General features: G+C 43.1%; 1 protein-coding gene across 2 annotated transcripts in view; it reads right to left on the reverse strand.

Moving 5' to 3' along the window:
• BBX (BBX high mobility group box domain containing) overlaps positions 1–25,059 on the reverse strand; it is a 123,829-nt gene that overhangs the window by 52,577 nt on the left and 46,193 nt on the right. Inside the window, exons 4-10 of one of the 2 annotated variants that reach the window (XM_069757769.1) lie at positions 24,786–24,895; positions 23,899–23,979; positions 22,319–22,399; positions 18,043–18,123; positions 17,566–17,646; positions 8,097–8,892; positions 1,434–1,563 (exon numbers count right to left, since the gene is read on the reverse strand). In XM_069757769.1, coding sequence (XP_069613870.1) covers positions 1,434–1,563; positions 8,097–8,892; positions 17,566–17,646; positions 18,043–18,123; positions 22,319–22,399; positions 23,899–23,979; positions 24,786–24,895 — 1,360 coding nt within the window. The remainder of the gene's footprint in view (positions 1–1,433; positions 1,564–8,096; positions 8,893–17,565; positions 17,647–18,042; positions 18,124–22,318; positions 22,400–23,898; positions 23,980–24,785; positions 24,896–25,059) is intronic. The other variant, XM_069757770.1, reaches the window with a different exon arrangement.

A 25,059-nucleotide genomic window follows, 5' to 3' on the forward strand; every position in this document is an offset into this window, starting at 1 on the left:
ACCATGCGGGAAGTAAGCGGATCATGTGTGGTTGGTACCCAGGGTGGAGGAGAGGAGACCCTCCTCCAGGCCCTGGGAACCATATAATTGTTAAAAAAAAAAAAAGAATTAAAAAAATAAATTGTGATATTCTCACCTTCCGGTGTCCCCGGCAGCCTTCCCACTCATCACGATGCTTCCGTTCCCAGTGATGCTTTGCGGCAATGACCTGTGATGACGTAGCGGTCTCGCCGCTGAGGTCACTGCCGCTAGGCATTATTGGGAACGGAAGCATCGCGAGGAGCGGGAAAGGCTGCGGGGGACGCCGGAAGGTGAGAATATCACGATTTATTTTTTTTAAATTATTTTTAACATTAGATCTTTTTACTATTGATGCTGCATAGGCAGCATCAATAGTAAAAAGTTGTTCACACTTGTCAAACACTATGTTTGACAAGTCTGACCAACCTGTCAATCAGTTTTCCAAACGATGCTACAGATCACATGGAAAACGCTAGCATGCTGCAAGCTAATTACGCTTGCAAAACGCTAGTGTTTAGCGGGAAAACGCATGCCAATTCCACATGCGTAGTACCGGAGGCACAGTTGCGGAATTGCCGCGGAAATTTACGTGGCAATTCCGGACATGTGCACATAGCCTTAGGCTGTCTTTCTCCTTTTTATGGCATATTCACACATGGGAAAGTGGGGAGTATGTTTTAGTCTTGGTAAACAAAAAAATGACAGCACAATATATTTATGTCTTATGCTAATTTTTACACATGTGAAAGTCTCTGTTTACATCTGCATGCTTATAATGCGTGTGTGTGTGTGTGTGTGTGTGTGTGTGTGTGTGTGTGTGTGTGTGTGTGTGTGTGTGTGTGTGTGTGTATGTATATATATATATATATATATATATATATATATATATATATACATACATATATATATATACACACACACACACACACACACACACACATATACACACACAGATGCATGTGTTCATACTCGCTTGTTTAAGACATTAGGATATTATTCTAGCAACACTCTTGCTGTTTACTTGTTATGTTTTGCTTATATAATGCCATCATATTCCACAGCCCTGTGCAGACATTATCGGCACTGTCCCCATTGGGGAGCACAATCTAGAATACCTATGAATATGTCTTTGGAGTGTGGAAGGAAACCGGAGAACCTGGAGGAAACCCACAAACACGGGGAGAACATACAAACTCCTTGCAGATATTGTTAGATAATATTTTTCTAAAATCCCAGACAATTCCTTTAAAAGGACGGTCGCGTTATGAAAAAATGGTTATTGCGGGACAAAAAGGACTTTAGTAGAGAAACATTTACAAACAACCTTAACAGTCAATCTGAGATCGCTCAGTTAAGCTTTGGTGCAAAGTAAATGAAACAGAGGCAGCAAATACACAATGTATGAAACATACCCAACGTTTCCATCATCCTTTGGTTTGGTCTTCTTCAGTTTCTTACTTCCATTTTGACTAATGGTCCATGTGTCATCATTCCAACTGCCTTCATGGTCAGAAGACCCACCTTTCCCTAGGTTTCTTTTCCCTAAAATATTTTTAACAGGTCACAATTAGAATAGATACATAGCATTATTAACCCCTTCATGACCGGAGCTTTTTTCGATTTTGCTTTTCGTTTATTGCTCCCCTTCTTAGAGCCATAACTTTTTAATTTTTTCGTCAATATGGCCATGTGAGGGCTTGTTTTTTGCAGGACGAGTTGTAATTTTGAACGACACCATTGGTTTTACCATGTTTTGTAGTAGAAAATGGGGAAAAAATTTCAAGTGCAGTGAAATTGCAAAAAAAGGGCAATCCCAAACTTGTTTTTTGTTTGGCATTTTTACTACGTTCACTAAATGCTAAAAGTGACCTGCCACTATGATTTTCCAGGTCATTACGAGTGTATAGACACCAAACATCTCTAGGTTCTTTTTTATCTAAATGGTTAAAAAAAAATTCAAACTTTGCTAAAAAAAAAAAAAAAAAAATTGTGCCATTTTCAGATTCCCGTAGCGTCTCCATTTTTCATGATCTCGGGTTGGGTGAGGGTTAATTTTTTGCGCGCCGAGCTGATGTTTTTAATTGCACCATTTTGGTGCAGATACGTTCTTTTGATCACCCGTTATTGCATTTTAATGCAATGTCGCGGCAGCCAAAAAACGTAATTCTGGCATTTTTTCTCACTACGTCGTTTATCGATCAGGTTAATCCTTTTTTTATTGATAGATCGGGCAATTCTGAACACAGCGATACAAAATGTATGTATATTTGATTTTATGTTTATTTTGAATGGGGCGAAGGGGGGGTGATTTGAATATATATATATATTTTTTTTTTTTTAAACTTTTTTTTAAACTTTTGGCATGCTTCAATATTCTCCATGGGAGACTAGAAGCTGCCACAACCCGATCCGCTACATAGAGGCGATGTTTAGATCGCCTCCATATAGCAGAATTGCTCACTTGCTATGAGCGCCGACCACTGGGTGGCGCTCACAGCAAGCCGGCACTGACAACCATAGAGGTTTCCAGGCTCCAGGAGACCCCAGGTTGTCATGCCAACACACCAGTGACCCGCGATAAGATGTTAATAGCCGTGGGTGGATCGTGATTCCACCCGCGGATGTAGCAGGCACATGTCAGCTGTTCAAAACAGCTGACATGTCCCCAGAAAGATGTGGGCTCACCCCCGGAGCCCACATCAAAAGGAGGGACTGACATCGGCATACTATTACGCCCGATGTCGAAAAGGGTTTAAAGGGAACCTGTCAGCAGGATTGTGCACAGTAACGTACAGACAGTGTCAGGTTGGCGCTGTTACACTGATTAAAATGATACCTTGGTTAATGAAATACGTCTTGTGGTTGTTGTATTGCCACAGGTATAGCCATTCTTTTTTCTCTTGCAGCAGGTACCTTTTCTTGCAACCAGAAAAAATGTAAAACCTGTCCATTTATAATGACCACAGACAAGATAAAGATCCCCAATTCACATCAGCACTACAAGATCCCAGGTACTTTCAGCTGCGTCACTTCTAATGTGGTGTACCTAATTATTTGTACTAAATGTCCAACTGGGGGTCTGTATGTGGAGGAGACAGGGCAGAAACTGAGAGCAAGGATGAACTCTCACTGCCATACAATAAGAGAAAAAAGAATGGCTATACCTGTGGCAATACATTTCTGTCTCCCAAATCATAACATTATGGACATGAAATTACTTGTACTAAAACGTAACTTCAAATCGCAGAAAGACAGAAGAATCTGGGAATATAAACTGATGACGACCTTTGACAGTCTCACTGCAGGAATGAATGTGTCGCACGGATTTATGTCTTTTTACATCAACTAAGGAACATGCCCCTCCGACCATGTGGGCTCATCACAACAGAGACCCTAATCATAGGACAATAAAACAATCCTTATCTAAGAATTGGCCCAATATTTATGGACGTAACTGTTTAGCACCCATGGTAATTCTGCTTCATGTCACCTGGCTTATCCATGGTTTTTTTCCCTTTTTTTTTTCTATACTATGTTGTGCATAAATATGTGATTCTTCAGAATTTGTTTTAGTATTTGCCTGATGAAGAGACCTGTGTAGTCTCGAAAGCTTGCAATTTGTTACCATCTTTTCAGTTAGCCATTAAAAGGTATCAACCACTGAGGACTCTCAATTCTAAACATTTTTCTATCTCCTGGCTAACACGGTACCAAGATATATATCTTTCCTGTAGGGAACTTAATTAAAAAAAACAAATATATTCCCATCTCACTTGTTTATTTTCACCAGGTAAATCAATATCACTGCACAAAATTTAGAAATAAACATTTCTGACATGCAAAAACAAAACCACAAAAAACCCAATATAGCCACCTTTCTTTATGATGACACCAAACAGCCTTCCATCCATAGATTCTGTCTGTTGCTTGATCTGTTTACGATCAACATTGCGTGCAGCAGCCACCACAGCCTCCCAGACACTGTTCCGAGAGGTGGACTGTTTTCCCTCCCTGTAGATCTCACATTTTATGAGGGACCACAGGTTCTCTATGGGGTTCAGATCAGGTGAACAAGGGGGCCATGTCATTATTTTATCTTCTTTGAGACCTTTACTGGCCAGCCACGATGTGGAGTAGTTGGAGGCATGTGATGGAGCATTGTCCTGCATGAAAATCATGTTTTTCTTGAACGATACCGACTTCTTCCTGTACCACTGCTTGAAGAAGTCTTCCAGAAACTGGCAGTAGGTCTGGGAGTTGAACTTCACTCCATCCTCAACCCAAAAAGGTCCCACAAGTTCATCTTTGATGATACCAGCCCATACCAGTACCCCACCTCCACCTTGCTGGCATCTGAGTCGGAGTGGAGCTCTCTGCCCTTTACTGATCCAGCCTCTGGCCCACCTATCTGGCCCATCAAGAGTCACTCTCATTTCATCAGTCCATAAAACCTTTGAAAAGTCAGTCTTAAGATATTTCTTGGCCCAGTCTGGACGTTTTAGCTTGTTCAAAGGTGGTTGTTTTTCAGCCTTCCTTACCTTGGCCATGCCCCTGAGAATCGCACATCTTGTGCTTTTTATTACTCCAGTAACGTTGCAGCTCTGAAATATGGCACAACTGGTGGCAAATGGTATCTTGGCAGATTTTCGCTTGATTTTCCTCAATTCATCGGCAGTTATTTTGCGCCTTTTTTGCCCAACACGCTTCTTGCGACCCTGTTGGCTATTTGCCATGAAACGCTTGATTGTTCGGTGATCACGCTTCAAAAGTTTGGCAATTTCAAGACTGCTGCATCCCTCTGCAAGACATCTCACAATTTTGGACTTTTCAGAGCCCGTCAAATCTCTCTTCTGCCCATTTTGTCAAAGGAAAGGAAGTTGCCTAATAAATACGCACACCTTATATAGGGTTTTGATGTCATTAGACAACACCCCTCCTCATTACAGAGATGCACATCACCTGATTACTTAATTGATAGTTGGCTCTCAAGCCTGAACAGCTTGGAGTAGGACAACATGTATAAAAAGTATCATGTGATCAAAATACAACTTGCCTAATAATTCTGCACACAGTGTATGTGTGTATGTATATACACACACACACACACACCTCATTCAGCATATATATTTATATTATATTTTTTCCCAACTAACTATACTACTAAAACCTATGATAAAATAGAGCAAAGACCCTGTAGTAAGTAAATGCTTAAATAGTAATAGTACAATTAATAGGGTACTTAGGTAACACTTTTGATCAAAAAAGCACAACACTTACCGAGTTTGATACTATAGATATTACAGCGCTGGTTGGGTACACCTTGTTGCGTACATGTATGTCATGGTGAATTGTTATTTGACAAACATGTACGGCGCAAGAATGAAGTGGGCACAGAAAATGCACCCATGCCATACACAGCACAAACCAACCGCTACATACACCTGGGCTCCTACTGCAATAGCTGGGATCACAGCTAAGTGCGATCCCGGCTATTAAGCATTTACATGCCACAATTGCCTGCAGCGTAATTGCAGGGTGCCAATGTCTTGCTATGGCAGACTGAGGCCTAGAAATAACCTGCAGATCTGCCATGTTTCCAAGTCTATCAGATGTTGGAGACAGGTTCTGATAGGCTACCTGCCAAAAACTGACAGGTTAGATAATGTACTGTTTAACAGAAGTTGTACAGTGTATTATCAATGTTAACAAAGAATCACATTAAATGGCCACAGTGTGAACATGCCACTACACACTGCACTTATACCAAAACATCTGTAGCTTTTTGTACTTTGTACAAACAGGGGCATGGTTCCCCCTTTTTGAGCTGGGCAGAAAGGTTTAATACTAAAGACAGGGCAGTCCTGATAGGGTTCACTTTGTCGTGGCGGGATGGTTGTCACGCTTTTTTTTTTCCCACTCAAAATAGTTTTAACTAAGTTATTTACATTACTGCATATTTACTTACTACAGGGTGTTTACGCATATTGTTTTTATCTTAGGGTTTGTTATTATATATACTACTAGTGAAGTAAAAATAGTCAGGAGTCAACAGCAAAAAGCTGTCAAAAGCAAAAAGCTTCACAAAACGTAAAAAAAAATTTTTAAAGGAGAAATATGTTTAGCACAGGCCAAAGTTAGGATGCTTACCTGTAGATTTATAAGATTGCCCAATTAAACTAAATAAATTAACAAAAAGTGCAATTATTTACGGCTTGTGCAAGGTCTGGTTCAGTGTTGATCCTAGGGTTAGTGTATGGGTAGGATCTCCCAAATCATACCCCTAACAAGCTATACCAACATATACCAGTTCCACAGACACAAACAGGACACTCATTTGGCCTGTGTCAGCTGAAATGGAGTCCTATGAATATCTTCCTGGCATGCATACGAAATGTACGCTGAAAGCATGGTGTGTACAGGGACCTGGATAAAAGATGAGAATGTGAGCCTGGATAGAACCAGGTTCTGACTAGGACTATGGGTACTATATATTAGACCAAGAAGTACAGTATGTACGTGGCAGGTACTTTCCAGTATTCGCTTACCCCCAATTTTATGCTCACAACAGCCTTAATACTTCATGGTATGAATACAGGACACTCAAATATACATTACAGGTTCCATTGAATGTCTAACAATTGCCAACAGTGGCCCTATATAGTAAACTGAACTTATCGTCCACCACTCCTCTGTGGGTCATTTGCATTGTAGCTGTTCCATCTTGCAAGTTCTGCATGGATATTTTCTCTCTGAACCCTGTTCACACAGGTACTATACCGATGATCAGGTTTTTAAATACATCAGATAGGGATTATATACATTAGATAGGACTGCTCTATTAAGGGTATACCTTGGCGATTGGTGGAGCAGCTTAACATACTTTTTTTGCAAAAAAAAGTATTAACTAAATACCCTGTATTTTTTCATTTTTTGACTAGCACTTGCTTATTTACTGTGACTTTTTTACAACAGAGTATTTTTTGACCTCTCTGTGCGCTTTTGTGTCTTCAGGTTCCATTGAATGTCTAACAATTGCCAACAGTGGCCCTATATAGTAAACTGAACTTATTGTCAGGTTAATAACACATGCTTGCATGAGTATTGCAAAGGAAAAGAATGCAAAAAAAAAAAAAAAAAAAAAAAAAAATGTAAATAAAAAACTGTTTGTTTTAATAAAAAAAAAAAAAAAAAACACGCTCTAAGAAACCAAACGCATTTGGTTTTGCCGCATCCATAATGATCTATATCATAAAACTGTCTTTTTCTCAAGATGGTGAACGCCACAAAAAATAAAATTGAAAAACAATGTAATTCCTTTTTTTATTAATAATAATAATAATAATAATAATAATAATAATATTATTATTATTATTATTATTATTATTAATCAAGCGTCACAAAAATAAATTATTAAAAAGCAATTTCCACCCCAAAATAATATCAATAAAAACGACAGGTTGCTACATAAAAAAAAAAAACTAACCCTCATACAACTTTGTAAGCCTAAAAATATTTTAAAAGTTATAACTCCCACAATGTGATGCCCCCTCTGCTAAAGACCCCTGACTCTGCCCTCATGTTGCTCCTTGAAACCAAGGATGTGCTTCAAAGCCCCCCATAATTTTTTAAAAGTACCGCTTTATATAGCACAAGTCCCCTAAAGGCTCTAATAAATGAAGTAAAAACCATAAACAGAAAAATAATTCAAAAACACCAGCAACAAAGCACCAACAATCAATACATCATATCTATACTAAAAAAGTATCAATAAAAATGACTCTTGCCCCGCAAAAAAACAAGCCCTCAACACAGCTCTATTGGTAAAAAGATGATACTGTTTTGGGTTTCCAATAATGGCGACACAATTAAACGTTTTTTAATTTAATTTTTTTTTACAAATATCATTTTTTTTCCCCATCTAAAATATTTAAAAAACTGGACAAGTTTGTTATCGTAATTGTACTGATTTATAGAATCGTGCTGCCAGGTCATTTTACCACACAATGAACACTGCAGAGTAAGTGTATGTCATATATCCATATCTATCAGTACATAGCTAAGTATATATAGCTTACCTCGGTCAACATTTGCTCTCAGAGTGGTCAACATTCCCTCGGAGACTAGCGTTTTATACAGAGCCCCTTTGCAGGACCGTTCTGACTTCCGTGATCCACATGATTCGGACTTTTTGTTACCGTCACAGTCCTCAGATTTCGGCATTTCTGGTAGCGGTGACTGGAGAACATCCTCTGTAGGAGATAGTGGTTCATCTTTTATGTCTTCCTGCAGTTCGGATTCTGTGGCATGTCTCAATATGATGGCCGCCTCTGGCTCCATCAATTCTTTGGTGGACTCTGTTGCTTTCTCTTTCTTCTCTTTAGATTTCACTTTTTTCTTTGTTGGCTTTACCTCCGAGAAGTCATGTTTTGGACTAGCAGCAGAACGTACTTTTTTGCATGGGGAAGATGACGGCGTTTCGACGCTCCAATCACCCTTTGCAACAGCTTCAATGGTGTACATGACACTTTCTATGTCCGATTCTGACGACTGTCGCTTTTTACAGCTCTTCTTTGGAGATCCTTTGTCAGCAGCATCGTGGTCGGTTTTGTTTTTCTTCGTTTTCTTTTTAATTTTGTCCCTTTTCAGGAATCCTACAAAATGTGCATCTACATGCTCGGTGGAAGGCGACCCGTGGGTTTTAATTGTAACATTACTAAGTCCTTCCTCTTTACAAACCGTGGAACATTCTTTCTGGCTGTTACATATCACAACTTCATCTTCGTCGGTCTCTTCAACATTCAATGCTTTCAATTGTGCTGGATTTATATTTCCGGAAATTTCGATTTTCACTGCTTCTGATGCCACGCACATCTACAGAGGAACAGTCAAAGATCAGATACAATATTGTGATGCAACAATACGAATGTATCATATCCCAGCTTTCAAAAAACGGTTTTGTATGTGACCACCAAATTACACTGTGGTCTAGCAAATCTAGAGGCAAAAGTTACTTTGCTGCCATATGGACTGTTGCCCAAATTTATAAGTTAATGGTCCTTGCTGTTGTCTAGAAATCTCTCAATCTACCTGCTCTGCTGCGACTTTAATTTTTAATTTTTTTTTACTAGCTAAAACCAGATGCTGATACGTATTAGTTTTTTTATTTTCTGATTGTTGACTCTTTTACTCTAGTTTCTATACATAATTATTGGAGATTCCATATTCCCCTAGTTTTTGTTAAACACATTCAGAAATATGCTTTACATAAAAAACAACAGACTGAAGGTGTACACTGCTTCCTAGGCATGCTCTGTGATCTGTGCAGAGGTCAGTGTGCAGAGAGGAGTAGGAGCTGAGGGGACACAAATACAGATTTCTATAATAAAGATGAGGACATAAAAATGTCATGGAACAATAGAAAAAAAAAATCTAAAAAAAAAAAAATATGTCTTTAATGTACAACTCTGGCGATAAATTCCAGGAAGTGTGTTTGGAAAAATGAATACAGATTATACACAAAAGGATGGGCAGAACAAGAAATTAGAGCCCAGGGGAACTAAAGTTTGTGTAGAATTTAAGGTGCTGCATCTTCATTGCTCAACTTGGACACCTTCTTCTTAGGTTCTAGGTCCTAATAACCTCTCACAATCAGAATGGAAGCAGAACTATAAAGTAAATGCTTGTCCTGGCTATACAGGGAAGAGAAGACATTGCAAAAAGACAAGATGAATGGCCATTCTGAGATGTACTAGGACAGAAAACTGTACTAAAAACAATTGGTGGCTTTAGCTAAAAAAGTAAAGTGTTGGGTTAATCACACATTTTTTGGAGGATTTTTAATGCGTTGTAAAAACTGAGCCACTCCCAAAATAAAACAGAGATTCTGCAGCTGTGACCATGCAGTTTGTGTGAAATGCACGGCCAGCCCCAGGGAATCATGGCAGTATTTTCCTGCAGCTGGCCTGTCCTTGCAGTGCTCTGTAGGCATTCGGACTGAGTACATCCATCGCCTGTGTTCTCAGGAACTTACTACACTATTACCACAATTTCTCCATGAAGATATGTGCAGTTATTCTAAACTCCTTGGCAATGTGAGAGTCTTGGTGGCAGGATCATTACCAGCTAAAACGCAAAGTAGCTTGTGCACTGAACAGACTGATGCTGTGCCCTGCTCCTGGGCATCTAGGGTGGCAGCTGCTTTTTCACTCTACACTAGACCCCCTTTTACTGCCCCTCTGACTATTGGAACTTTCAGGAAGATTTTTTTTTCTAGTTAAAAATCTCTTTTTATAGTTTAAAAAAAAATACAGAACTTACCTTGCAAAAATAGGGTTTTTTGTGTACTCACCGTAAAATCCTTTTCTCCGAGCCAATCATTGGGGGACACAGGACCATGGGCGTTATGCTGCCTGCCACTAGGAGGACACTAAGTTAACACAGAAAGATTAACTCCTCCCCTGCATTATATAGCCTCTCACTGGCCAATATACAACCAGTTCGGTAGTAAAGCAGTAAGAGTATTAAACCATAGACAATAAAACTATGTCAAAACCAAAGGCGTAACAACAAGCCAATAGGCTAACAGGGTGGGTGCGGTGTCCCTTAATGATTGGCTCGGAGAAAAGGATTTTACGGTGAGTACCCAAAAATCCTTATTTCTCCTATGCCTCATTGGGGGACACAGGACCATGGGACGTCCTAAAGCAGTCCCTGGGTGGGGAGCAACATAGCTGTTAATACCCCATGTACCATAGGCTTACAGTTAAGGTACTGCTGACTGCAGAATGCGCCTGCCAAGGGCAGCGTCTGCAGAGGATAGAGAATGAATGTGGTAGTGTTTTGTAAAAGTATGCAAGCTGGACCAAGTCGCAGCTTTGCAGACCTGTTATGCTGACGCCTGGTGCCGAATGGCCCAAGAGGCGCCCACCGAGTAGAATGGGCCTTAATCTCTGCTGGGATAGGAGCACCCCTGACATGATAGGATTCCTGAATAGTCGATTGAATCCATTTGGCTAGAGTAGCCTTGGAAGCGGGTAAGCCCTTCCTTTGTCCCTCTGGAAACACGAATAGAACTTCTGACTTGCGGAAGGGAGCCGTCCGTGAGACACACCGTCAAAGGGCCCTAACCACATCGAGAGTGTGCAGAGCTTTCTCAACGCGATGGAGGTGCCGGACAGAATGAAGGCAGAATAATCTCCTCATTGAGGTGGAAGGAGGAAACGACTTTGGGTAGAAAGGAAGGAGAGGTCCTCAAGACTGCCTTATCTGCGTGAAAAATCAGAAACGGTGGTCGGCAGGAAACAGCCGCCAACTCCGAGACACGCCTGATTGACGTAATAGCCACTAGAAAAAACACCTTCCAGGTAAGGAAGGTCAGAGAGACGTCCTGCAGTGGTTCGAAAGGGGCCTCCTGAAGACCTCCAAGGACCAAATTAAGATCCCATGGATCCAAAGGTATTTTATAGGGAGGCACCACATGGGAAACTCCCTGAATGAACGTCTTAACCGGTAATCTGGTGCCAATTTTTCGTTGGAACAGGACTGACAATGCTGACACCTGTCCCTTGAGAGAGCTAAGTGAGAGACCCGACTCTAGGCCTCATTGGAGAAATTCCAATATGGAAGGGATGGAGAATACCAGAGGAGATCGTCCATGGGCGTAGCACCATGCGAAGAAGGTTCACCAGGTACGGTCATAAATGCGCATGGACACTGGCTTCCAAGCACTAATCATGGTGGAGGATACCTCAGGGGAGAATCCAGCTTGGGCTACAATCCAGGATTCAACGGCCACACCATCAAAGACACGGCCCCGGAGTTCTGGTGTTAAATCGGGCCCTGTGAGAAGATCCATGCGATCTGGAAGCCGCCATGGGATATTGGCGACCAGCTGAACCAGTTCTGCGTACCATGCCCGGCGCGGCCAGTCTGGTGCAACTAGGATGACCGGTACCCCTTCTGCCCTGATCTTCTTCATGAGGGGGAAAATTTACGGAAGGTGGAATTTATGCCACGGCAGGACAAGGGTATCTGCTCTGATGGCGCGTTGATTGAGGGATCGGGCAATGAACTGGGGGACCTTGTTGTTTAGCTTGGAGGCCATGAGGTCCAGATCCGGGGTCCCCCAGCGATGACAAATCTGCTGAAAAACTTCTGGGTGGAGGGACCACTCGCCCGAGGCGAGCCCCTGGCGACTGAGGAAGTCCGCCGCCCAATTCTCCACACCTGGTATGTGGCCCGCCGAGATGGGCGAATGGTTGCTCTCGGCCCAATGGAGGATGTGGGTCACTTCGAGCATGGCCATGTTGTTGCAAGTTCCCCCTTGACGGTTGATGTACGCCACAGCTGTGGCATTGTCGGACTGGATTCTGATGGGGTGACCTGCCAGGAGATGGTGAAAACGGAACACAGCTAGTCTGATCGCTCGAATTTCCAGGATATTGATGGGGAGACGCGACTCAAGTGGACCACCGCCCCTGTACTGTGTATTGGTTGAAGACCGCACCCAAGCCCAAAAGGCTACATCGGTGGTCACCACCAGTAAGCGCAGGGAGAAAAGACTTTCCCTGGTACAGGGAGGACTTCAGCGTCCACCACCTGAGGGTCTGCCTGACTTGCTGAGACAGACGGAGACGACGGTCGAGAGAGGACGGGTTCCCGTTCAATGCCGACAGCAGTGCATGTTGTAAGGGACGAAGGTGGAACTACGCGAATGGAACCGCTTCCATGGCTGCTACCATTTGTCCGAGAATGCGCATGCTGAAACGAATGGAGTGAGAGACTGGGCGGGAGAGAGTCCGTGCTCCCTGCTGCAAGGGCAAGGCCTTTTCTGGAGGGAGAAAGACCAAGCCGCGGGAAGTGTCCAGGGTCATTCCTAAGAAGCAAATCCGCTGAGCTGGGACCGGAGAAGATTTGTCGAAGTTTATATTCCAATTCAGGCGAGAAAGTGTATCCACCGTGATATCGACTGACTCCTCGCAGGCTGGATATGACGGGCCTTTTATCAGTAGGTCGTCCAGGTACGGAAGTACCACCACTCCCCGAGCATGAAGAATGGCCATGGCAGCTGCCATGACCTTTGTGAAAACTCTGGGAGCGGTGGAGAGGCTGAAGGGTTCCTCGTGAAAAGCGAAGGAACTATTGATGAGGAGGGAAAATTGGGATGTGGAGGTAAGCATCCTTTATGTCTATGGATGCTAGGAATTCTCCCTTTTCCGTGGACGCGACAACAGAACGGAGAGATTCCATTCTGAAGCGTCGAATTTTGACAAAGTTGTTCAGAAGCTTTAGATCCAGTATTGGTCGCAGCGAACCGTCCTTTTTTGGGACCACGAATAGGTTCAAGTAAAACCCCTTGAACCTTTGGTCTTGGGGAACCGGAATGATGACTCCGTCTCTTTGTAGTGCCCGTATGGCCTGGAGAAAGGCCCTTGTCTTTGTTTTGGGAAGACACGACAGGAAGAAGCGTGTTGGGGGGGGGAAGAAAACTCTATTTTGTATCCGGAGGACACCGGTTCTCTGACCCACTCATCGTGGGCGACTGAGACCCAGGATTGGCGGAACGAAAGTAAACGGCCGCCTACTTTGTCGATGTCCTCCGAATGTTGCAACGAGTCACTGATTGGAAGGTCTAAGGGATCTGGATCCCTTAGATCCAGATGACCTCGGTCTGGGTTTCCAGCTACGGTTGGGCCTGTATGAGACCTGGGAACCTCTGTCTCCACGCGATACTCGACCTGATCTGGAGGATGGAGATGACCAATTGGGATTGTTGAGAAAGGGCCGGATTCGGGGTCGTTGTTGATACCGAAACTGCCGGTCAGGTTTTTGTTGAGGGAGGAATTTACTCTTTGCTCCGGTAGCGTCGGAAATAATTTGGTCCAACTTTTCTCCGAATAAGCGACAAGCTTGGTAGGGCAGAGATGTCAATGATTTTTTGGAAGCAGAATCTGCTCGCCAATCTCTGAGCCACAGGGCTCGTCTGATGGAGATTGCGTTCACGGCTGCTTGTGCAGCGAAATTGGCCGCGTCTATTGAAGCATTAACCACAAAGTCCCCGGCTTGGGCTATCTGATTAGCCAGATTGATCACCTCTGGAGGGAGATTACTGTCATGGATGGTTGTGGTCAGCACCTCAGCCCAAGAGACCATAGCCTTAGCACCCAAGTAGCGGCGAAAGATGGAAAGAGAGACGCTCCTGTAGCCTCGAAAACAGAGCGAGCCAGGTAATCAATTTGACACTCAGTGGGGTTTTTGACTGAAGAACAGTTAGACAAGGATAGGAGCGTTTTGGAGGCAAGATGTGATACGGCAGAATCCACTGAAGGAGACTAGCCAGTTCTTCATTAGTTCCTGAGCAAAAGGGTATTTGGACTCAATAGGCTTTTGACCCGTGAAACGTTTATCGGGCCGGTCCCTGTGTTTCTAGACAATGTCCTTACATTCAGGATGAGTGGCGAATACCTTTTGGGCACGTTTAGTCTTTTTAAAAGACACGTGTTCCTGAGTGGATAAGGGTTCCCCGTCCACCTTCAGGGTCTTGTTGACCGCCTCAATAAGAGAATCAAGCATCTCTTGAGAAGTCGAGGAATCCTGGACTAAAGATGCATCAGACTCGTATTCTGAGTCGTGTGCGTTATGGTTCTCAGGAGAAGGGGAACGAGAAATTGAGCTCGTAGAAGCTGAAACACAAGCATGGCTGTGATCGGGGGACGCGACATCGGTCCGTTTTCTAGAACCCTGAGCCCTTAGTGACGGAGTGCGCCCCCTTCAGGTGGGCAGATCCGTACCGTCGCCAGAGTTCTCCGCGGTCTGACTAAAAGAGGGACCCCGGAGGGAGCCTATTGCTTTGGCCAGGGAAGCCATAGATCGTGATAGGGAAGCGGCCCACTCAGGGAAACTAGGCTCAGCAGGGTCGGAGGCAGCGTTAGTGGCGGCTGCACACAGGCCGGATTCACAATCCGCACATAACGGGGTGTTGTGAGCTCGGGGCAAGGCAGTGCTGCAAGTGGCACATGAAGTAAAGAACACTGTGTCCTTTTTGTTAACCATTTTGGCTTCTTTAGGGTGAGACATAGCGTGTCTTTAGAGATAGGCAGGGTATGTGTGCAGAGAAGGGGTTAAGCTCTTCCTGGTAGAGCTTACCCACGGTCCTGCGTCCCCAGGGAGGAATGGGATGGCAGAAGGGATGTTCGACGGCCCCGTAGCTGTCGGAGCTGTCAGTCAGCGTGGTGACACTGTGCGGCTGGTTTCCTCAGGAGCGCGAGCAACATGGCACCCAAGATTTTGCATGAGAGAGTGGTCGGAGCTCTGGTGGTGGGTGGAGCAATGCTAAAAAGTCTGGCTAAAAAGCCGGGGACTAAATTCCTGGGGCCTGCCGGCGATGCGCGCCGGCGGCCCGCGACGGAACGCTGGCTGACTGCCGCTGGCACCCGGCCAACGGCGCTTCTCCCCAGGGACCAGGACCACACTCTCCGATGCCGGTAAGCGCGAGGAGAATATACTCACAGCGCGATGCAGCCTCTCCCCAGCCTCCTGTCACTTGTGAGGGTAAGCGCTCCATCCATCCTCCCTGATCGGGGAGGGCCCTTCATCCAACTTCACCTCCAGGGCTTTCAGTGGTCGTGGGGCTGCAGTGATGCCATCGGGTGGGGGCCTCTGATCATATAGCATTGGGCCAAGGAGAAGAATATGAGAGCAGAAGCTCTATGTGCTCGCCGTGTTATAAGGGGGGGAGAGATCAAGACCAAAGGAGGAACCGTCGCCCAAGAACAGAATTTGGCGTGCCCCAGTCGTCGCAGGAGAGGATACGGGGAGGTATACTCCGCTTGCTCACCTGTTGATGGTTTGGGGGAGAGCGGACCCTAGAAAAGGAATCCGTCGCCCCCTTCACTCCGTTACGGTAATTAAAAATAAAAATTTACAGAAAATAAAAATGAAAATAAAAACGTTGGGGTCTGAAACAAACCCAAGTGCCTCCTACAAACACTAAGCAAGAACTGGTTGTATATTGGCCAGTGAGAGGGTGTATACTGCAGGGGAGGATTTAATCTTTCTGTGTTAACTTAGTGTCCTCCTAGTGGCAGGCAGCATAACACCCATGGTCCTGTGTCTCCCAATGAGGCGTAGGAGAAAATATGTTTTGTGCCATTTCACACATTGCATTTTTGCTGCATTTTTGTGTGTAGGCAAAATCTGCGTTCCTGGCAGTAAAGAAACGGCTTACAAAAAGCAGGTTTTATCATGTTTTTGCTGCTTTTTTGGTGCAGTTTACATGTGCCATGTGTCTACAGGACATGTTTAATAAAGTTAGTTTTATTCACCAACAAAGACGCATGGTTTTGTTTTAGGCGCTCTCTCATTGCACGGTTTGGTGAAAAAAACGTTTCAGAAATACTGAAAAAACTGATATACGGCAGATTTAAAGAAAAAAGTAGCAGTTTTCCAATTCCGTGTACATGAGGTTTCTGAAATCTCATAGCTTTTGCGGGTACTGTAGAGAGCAGCTTTTAAATAGAATTAAAAAAAGAAAAAAATGCTGCAAAAACGCAACATGTGAACATACGGTAACAATAAAATGCTCTATGAAAACCCATCCCTAAATTGAAAACTGCATGTGTGAGTTCAGCTCAGATGACCGACATAAAATTTGAGGTTTCTTCAATGTTACCTATTACTATTGGAGGGGAACTGTCATTGAGGCATAGTTAAGCCTTGTTATCTCAAAAGAGTTGCCATGGGTAGACAACTAAGTCTCATATACCAAATGACAAAATTCCGAATTAACAGATAGGGCGGGGTTCTTCTATTCATGATCCTAGCATCCTGACTAGGGTTGATCGAAAAGCTTTGGATAAGAACTTATCAGAATAGCTATAGCCCTTCCTGAATAGCTGCACCGGGAACCCGGATGCCAGGAGCACTCCGATAATCAGGTGTCCGGCGCCGCAACGGCATGTCTCGCGGCTGTGTCACAGTCACAACACATACATGGACAGTCCAACAAACAGGCTGTCCATGCGGCTGATCATCAGAAGCGCTCCAGGTATCCGGGGTCCCGAGGCAGCTATTCGGATAAAGAGTTATCTGAAGCTATTCGCTCATCCCTAATCCTGACCTCTCATTCAAAATAGAGAGAGATTACAGTGGGTCTCGCTCTCTCCCTGGAAGATTTGTCATGGAAAAACCCACCAATCTGAATAGGCGCCGAGTAATGCATCATGTCCCCTGCAGGGAAAGAGAACACCAAAGCCTGTTCTCACCCTAGATTACAGCTGATCATTGGGAGCATCATCAGAGCAGACAATTGTGATCCGATTATTGACGAGGGAACCTTCTAATAAATAAGGAGTGTCCAAAGTGGAGAAACTAGGAAAACTCTGATATAAACATTTCCATCCAATATAAAATGTAGCAATAGATATTTTCTTCCTCCACTTTATAGTATGGATACAGAAAGCAATGCACAATTATAATTTAGTAGTAGAGCAACATAACGTAGTCACGTTCACGACTTAAAATCATCAGGTATTTTGCGGTTGTTACCTCTGCCAGCTGAAACAATGCTGATGTCCCACACTGCTTTGCTGATACAGATGAATCGGAATGTGATGAGCTTGAGGAAATCTACACTCAAAACCAACAAACACATCAGTCACACAATGGAGAAAAAAAAAGTAGTGAGGTGTATTCATAATATGGCTAACGAAAAGTGATGGAGCAAACCTGACAGACAGTGACATCTCATTAGTGCGGCTGTCCGAGGACAGTTACCAATCTGACAACACTTCATTTCTGACTCGAGGGTCAGTCTGCGTTCACAATGTCAGGTATCCTAACAGAAGAATTGCCAGTGTGTCTTAAACACAGGCTGGTAATGGTTAATGTTATCCATTATATAAATAAGAAATTATAATAAAACTCAGGTTAAATAAAATATATCACCAACATGTTATTCACACAATCTCGGTCATTTAATAAAGGCACAGACCCTAATAACTAACATAGGCCATATTAGATTACCTCTGCTAAATGGAAAAGTGCAGACTTTCCACAGCGCTTTGTAGGTTCCGGACTGGCAATTTTTAAGGTACTTGAAGAGATCTAGGCATGATAAAAAAAAAAAAAATAAGCAAAATGGTCATTCCCGACACATATGTATGCTACCAATTACATATATTGGTCACGTTTAGGACACATGCTTATTTTAAAAAAAAAAGTGTGCCGTCCATTTTAAAAATGAGATCTCTGCTTTAATTTTCTAACACTTTTATGAGACATATCGAATTTACTAGATAGAACAACCTGGCACTCAACTTAATGCTTTGTGAGAGGTTTTATTTTGTAGTACCAACAAAACGTTTCGGTCCCTAAATTCGGGACCTTCATCAGTTAGGTACTTGTGGGTTTTTGGATAGAGCCCAAAGGGGATTAGACTGTCTGTGTGCAGGGCGGTTACATGGGTTTTAAAGCCGTAAAAGTAAATGCGCTTAAAGCTGCGTGTTTGGTGTGTGCTCCTGGCCCAGACGCGGTGTCCACCGCATCTCAGTGAGCGCTGCAGCCTCTTCTGTTCTACACTGACTCCTTAGCGAGTGCTGCAGCCTCTTCTGTTCTACACTGACCTCTCAGTGAGTACTGCAGCCTCTTCTGTTCTACACTGACTCCTTAGCGAGTGCTGCAGCCTCTTCTGTTCTACACTGACTCCTTAGCGAGTGCTGCAGCCTCTTCTGTTCTACACTGACTCCTTAGCGAGTGCTGCAGCCTCTTCTGTTCTACACTGACCTCTCAGTGAGTACTGCAGCCTCTTCTGTTCTACACTGACTCCTTAGCGAGTGCTGCAGCCTCTTCTGTTCCACACTGACCTCTCAGTGAGTACTGCAGCCTCTTCTGTTCTACACTGACATCTCAGTGAGCGCTGCAGCCTCTTCTGTTCTACACTGACATCTCAGTGAGCGCTGCAGCCTCTTCTGTTCCACACTGACATCTCAGTGAGCGCTGCAGCCTCTTCTGTTCTACACTGACTCCTTAGCGAGTGCTGCAGCCTCTTCTGTTCTACACTGACTCCTTAGCGAGTGCTGCAGCCTCTTCTGTTCTACACTGACCTCTCAGTGAGTACTGCAGCCTCTTCTGTTCTACACTGACTCCTTAGCGAGTGCTGCAGCCTCTTCTGTTCTACACTGACTCCTTAGCGAGTGCTGCAGCCTCTTCTGTTCTACACTGACTCCTTAGCGAGTGCTGCAGCCTCTTCTGTTCTACACTGACTCCTTAGCGAGTGCTGCAGCCTCTTCTGTTCCACACTGACATCTCAGTGAGTGCTGCAGCCTCTTCTGTTCCACACGGACATCTCAGTGAGCGCTGCAGCCTCTTCTGTTCCACACTGACATCTCAGTGAGCGCTGCAGCCTCTTCTGTCCTACACTGACATCTTAGGGAGCGCGGCTTTGATTCATTTTATTTTCTATTTTTCTCTAACTTTTAATCGATCCTATTTGATGCACTTCAGTGTTATCTGGCGGTTCTGATAATAAAGAGATAAAATACAAAAGAACACTTCCCCGTTATCAGTAGCTGCCATTTCCATGCTAACATAGGAAAAGCCAGAGTATTAAGATTTTGCTTTGCATCTGTCTCTGTGTATAATATATGTATATGTGTGTGCATGTGTGTCTCCATCCATATCTATCTCTCTCTATATATAATTGTCTAAGGGGTACTTCCGTCTGTCTGTCTGTCACGGAAATCCCGTGTCGCTGATTGGTCGTGGCGCCAGGCCGTGACAAATCAGTGGCGGGCACAGTCCGGCCGAGAATTAGTCCCTCCCTACTTCCGTCCAGTCAGTGCCCGGTGCCCGCTCCATACTCCCCTCCAGTCAGCGTTGACACAAAGTTAATGGCAGCATTAACGGACCGCGTTATGCCGCGGGTAACGCACTCCGTTAACACTGCTATTAACCCTGTGTGACCAACTTTCTACTATTGATGCGGCCTATGCAGCATCAATAGTAAAAAGATATAATGTTAAAAATAATAAAAAAAACAAAAAACCTGCTATTCTCACCTTCCATTCCCAGAGATGCATTGCAAAATTACCCAGATGACTTAGCGGTCTCGCGAGACCGCTAAGTCATCTGGGTAATTTCGCGATGCATCGCTGGGAACGTCTATTGGCGATGTTTATTGGTCATGAGTGGCTTGACACAAGGAATGTGACACTTGTAGCTCATGATCTGGACACGTCTGTGTGTGGTGGCTCTTGAAGCAATGACTCCGGCAGCAGTCCACTCCTTGTGAATCTCCTAAAAATTTTTGAATGGACTTTACTCAACAATCCTTTCAAAGCTGAGGTTATCCTGGTTGCTTGAGCACCTTGTACTACAACACTTTTTCCTTCCACTCAACTTTCCATTAATATTCTTGGATACAGCACTCTATGAACAACCAGCTTCTTTAGGAAAGACTTTTGTGGCTTATCCTCCTTGTGGAGTGTGTCAATGACTGCCTTCTGGACATCTGTCAAGTCAGCAGTCTTCCCCATGATTGTGGAGCCTACTGAAACAGACTAAGAGCTTAGGAAGGCGATGCAGGTGTTTAGTTAATTATTCTAATTTACTGAGATAATGACTTTTGGGTGTCCAGAGAAAAAAAACAAACAAACAAAAAAAAAAAAAAAAGAAAAGTTGGCACTCACCCAGCGATGTAAATGAATAAGTCCTTTATTTATCCATACATTGGGATGCGGACATGCCTTTAGGGCTGCAGTTAAAGCGAGAGGGTGCAGGGAGGGAACCGGACGACGGTATTTTGATACCTGGACCCGTTGAAGCGCAGTCCGCGTGTAACGGCCATCGCCCGGTTCCCTCCCGGCACCCTCTCGCTTGAACTGCAAACCTAAAGGCATGTCCTCATCCCAATGTATGGATAAATAAAGGACTTTTTCATTTACATCGCTGGGTGAGTGCCAACTTTTCTGTTTTTTTCTCTGGACGCTTATATGAATTGCTGCTTGGTTGTGCACCACTATGCGATTATGGTCCACGGTTGGTCTGTTTGCCACATGAAACTCTGATTAATTGCAGCTTTTTTGCCTATTTTAACTACCATCAAAAACCACTCATCCTGGTGCCGTCATACATTCTTTTTTATTAATGACTTTTGGGTTTTCATTAGCTGTAAGCCATAACCATCAACATTTACAGAAATAAACACTTTAAATAGATCACTTTTCACTTTTTGTATTGCAGAACTGGAATAAATCAACTTTTTGATTATATTCTAATTTTGTGAGACACACCTGTATCATATACTTTTATATAATGAAAGATATTTTTCTGGAGCAAGGTCTCCACCTAGCGGCCAGTAGTTATTGCTAATGAACCCAGATACAGAAAAAAAGGGTTTAAAATTCAGACACAAGTATTTATTAAATTATCAATTAATAAAGTGACAGTGCTCATGTAAACGTTCAAAACTATTGTGACTACTAAATGCTATAAGCCTGATTCCATAAGGCATGTAAGTGATTATTCAAAGCAGTGACCAGGCACATAAAGTATTAAATCCATATGAAAAAATATATATACTTACCCCGCTGCACCCTTTACGTGCGTTTCGCTTTTAAGGCTTCCTCAGAAAGGGTTTCAGAAAGGGAAACCCGATGAATTTTCTCTGCATAACCTCTTCTTTCAATATGCCTTTATGCGTTTATTGTCTCAATGAAGACATATGCTTTCATAATAGAATTTGATTGAGTAATTTTTTGCAGGCTTACTTCGACTCCAGAATACGTATAGGACCTTGTCTGGGCTTCCTTGTACGGCTACTTTCACACTAGCGTCGGATTCAGCCCGTCGCATTGCGTCGGGCCGAGATTCCGACGCTAGCGTTGGATGCGCCGCACAACGGGTGCAGCAGATGCATTTCTCCGGTGCATCCGCTGCCCCATTGTGAGGTGCGAGAAGGTGGGGGCGGAAAAAGCGGTCCGTCGGCAGCAAAAAACTTTACATTTAACGTTTTTTTTGCTCCCGTCGGTCCGCCACAACACGGCGCAACCGTCGCACGACGGTTGCGACGTGTGACAATACGTCGCAATGCGTCAGTAATGTTACTCTATGGGGCAAAAACGCATCCTGCAAACAACTTTGCAGGATGCGTTTTTTCCCCTAAACGACGCATTGCGACGTATTAAAAAAAACGCCAGTGTGAAAGTAGCCTAAACGTTCAAAGTCACAGTCTGCACTTTAATTACTTGAAGCTTTAAAGAACTGGACACAATGAAATGCATCTTTTGGTTTTATCACTTACTTCTGCAAACTGGAAGAGTGCAGACTTGTCGCATCGCTTAGCTGGTGAAGCGGCATCTGAGTCGGATGTGCTTGAAGAAAACTAAACATAGAATTCATTAATAACCTATAATTCGGACATTTCCAAAATAATTGCAAACCAATACAAGTTTAGTGGTGGCTCCAAAATGAAGACGCTGACATATGCAATGCATGACATAGTTTACTTGGCTATGAGACATTATAGAGGCTGAATGCGAGTTTGAAAAAAAATATATGGTAATAGATGAAAATAAGTTAAAATAATAATAATAATAATAAAAATGTATTACATCCCCTCTGCAGTTGGTCCATACGTGACCATGGCGGCCAAACACTAGTCTCTGTGTCACAAGGCACAACCTGTACATGCGATTATACTGAAAGGTGCTGCTATTTTAGTACTTTTCAGTGATCTAGAGAACTAGTTCCTTATTTTGAGGTGCTCATATTACAGCCTGCTATCGCCACTAGGGAACAATTCATAGACTACTGTATTGAGCATTACTTCTTTAGAAAGGGAAAAAAAAAACACTTAAGTTATGGGTCATGGATTGAGATGATTTATTCTGGCTGTTCCCAAATAGGTTACTTTTAAGATATAAATTTACATTGAATATTGCGATGGGTCATCTGTATTAGAAATACATACAGTGCATAAATGAGTACACCCCAACAGATTTGTTAGAAAACCTTTAGTTTCCTTACAGAATCAACATTTTCAATGGGATATCATGCTACAAAATACTCCCATGGGCCATTGACCGCAAACACGATTCGTTATTATGCACACCCAAAATAAAGTAATTTTCCTAACAAATTAATTCAAGAGCATGTTGAGAAAATGAGTACACTCTAATGAAAGTCTTAGTAGGAAATCTAAAGCTTAGACTAAAAAAAAAATCTATTAAAAATTCAACCACAGGCAAAAATATCCTCATTTTTACAATTTGGCCATTTCTTTTGGCATGGAAAATACCTTAAAAGGGGATTACGCAGTAAAAACAAGGGGAAAACGTGTTCCATCAATGGGGTCAGACAGCTGGGATCGGCACCAATCCCATTAGATTGCGCTCCATTCTCTCCCTATTAGGCTGCCTAGCACTGTGCTTGGCTTTTTACAGTAGCCCCCCAAAAAATGAATGGTGCGACGGTTGCTCCTCAAACCTGCAGCTCAATGAGGATTTATCCCCATGAGGATAAAAGTGCCCCATCTGGGATAAAAACGTTCAATTCTACTGAGTGGTGCAGGTCCCAGCCGTTGGACTTCCATTGATCAGTAAGCGATCACTAATCATTCGGATATATAATAACTTGCTTTCACCTAAAAACCCCTTTAAAGGATTCAATTGATGCCAGTGGATCTGGAATATGTCCAATCTGAGTAATAAACAGATCTGTCGTGGATCCGTCAGAAGCCATGATGCAGATATGATCAAAGCCTTAATGAATATGATGGACACTATGATCATGGTTTATATGGGGAATAAGAGCAGACATAAAGCCAAGAATAAAAATGATTGTTGCTCATATCGATAAGATATAAATGGCGGAGTTTCATACCTCAGCAAGTTCAAGTAATGTAGACTTCTTTGTGGGCAGAGAGCAGTCTGACTCCTTTGACTCAGTAGGACTTGCAGACTCCTGTGCATATAAAGTGCAATATAAGTGGTTATACCAAAAATAACATTTCCCATCTATCCATGGGATAGATAATAAATACAGCTCTGGCAAAAATTAAGAGACCACCACATCAAAACCCTGTTATGGGCAGCCCAATCTCCAGACCTGAACCCCATTGAAAACCTCCGGAATGTAATCAAGAGGATGATGGAGAGTCATAAGCCATCAAACAAAGAAGAACTGCTTACATTTTTGCACCAGAAGCAGTGTGAAAGACTGGTGGAAAGCATGCCAAGACACATGAAAGCTGTGATTAAAAATCATTGTTATTCCACAAAATATTGATTTCTGAACTCTTCCTGAATTATTATGAACTTGTTTCTTTGCATTATTTGAGGTCTGAAAGCACGTTTTTGCTTCTTTTTTTTTATTTTTATTTTGACCATTTCTCCTTTTCCGAAAAAAATACAAAATGTATTACTTGGAAATTCGGAGACATGTTGTCAGAAGTTTATAGACTAAAAGAACAATTTACATTTCGCTCAAAAATATACATAAAGAGAAAAATCAGACAAAATGAACATTTTGCCGTGGTCTTTTGCCAGAGCTGTATATCATAAAAGCTCTTGTTAATGATGTTCAATAGGTTTAAACTAAAAGTGGACAAAATTATGAATAATTCAGAAAACAACCAGGAACACACTGTTACCAGAGAAGACAGCCTTTACAAAGTCATTATGTTATAATGCTGGTGATGTGCACGTAGGTCCCACTATCATCTCTGCCTAGTAATGCAGACCTTACACTCATTCCTAGTCATTACAGACCTCCAGCTCTTCATTCTCTCCATCAGCAGCCATCACTTGATCCTTGTGTGCAGTCAGGGCATGTTCCCCAGCCAGAAGCAGCATGCTCAGTCCTCCCATTTGTGTCGGATCTTCGGAAGAAACATGTAAAATGCTTAGAAACGAGCCAGGATAGAAGCTAACACAAATCATCTACATGCACATCAAAGCGCACTGGATTAGGTTTTAGTATCGCTGCAGAAGTTGTTGATGAAATCATCCAGGCAGATATTTTTTAGTGAAAGTGCAAAATCAC

This window comes from Ranitomeya imitator, chromosome 3, assembly GCF_032444005.1.
Source record: "Ranitomeya imitator isolate aRanImi1 chromosome 3, aRanImi1.pri, whole genome shotgun sequence".
Taxonomy (NCBI): domain Eukaryota; kingdom Metazoa; phylum Chordata; class Amphibia; order Anura; family Dendrobatidae; genus Ranitomeya; species Ranitomeya imitator.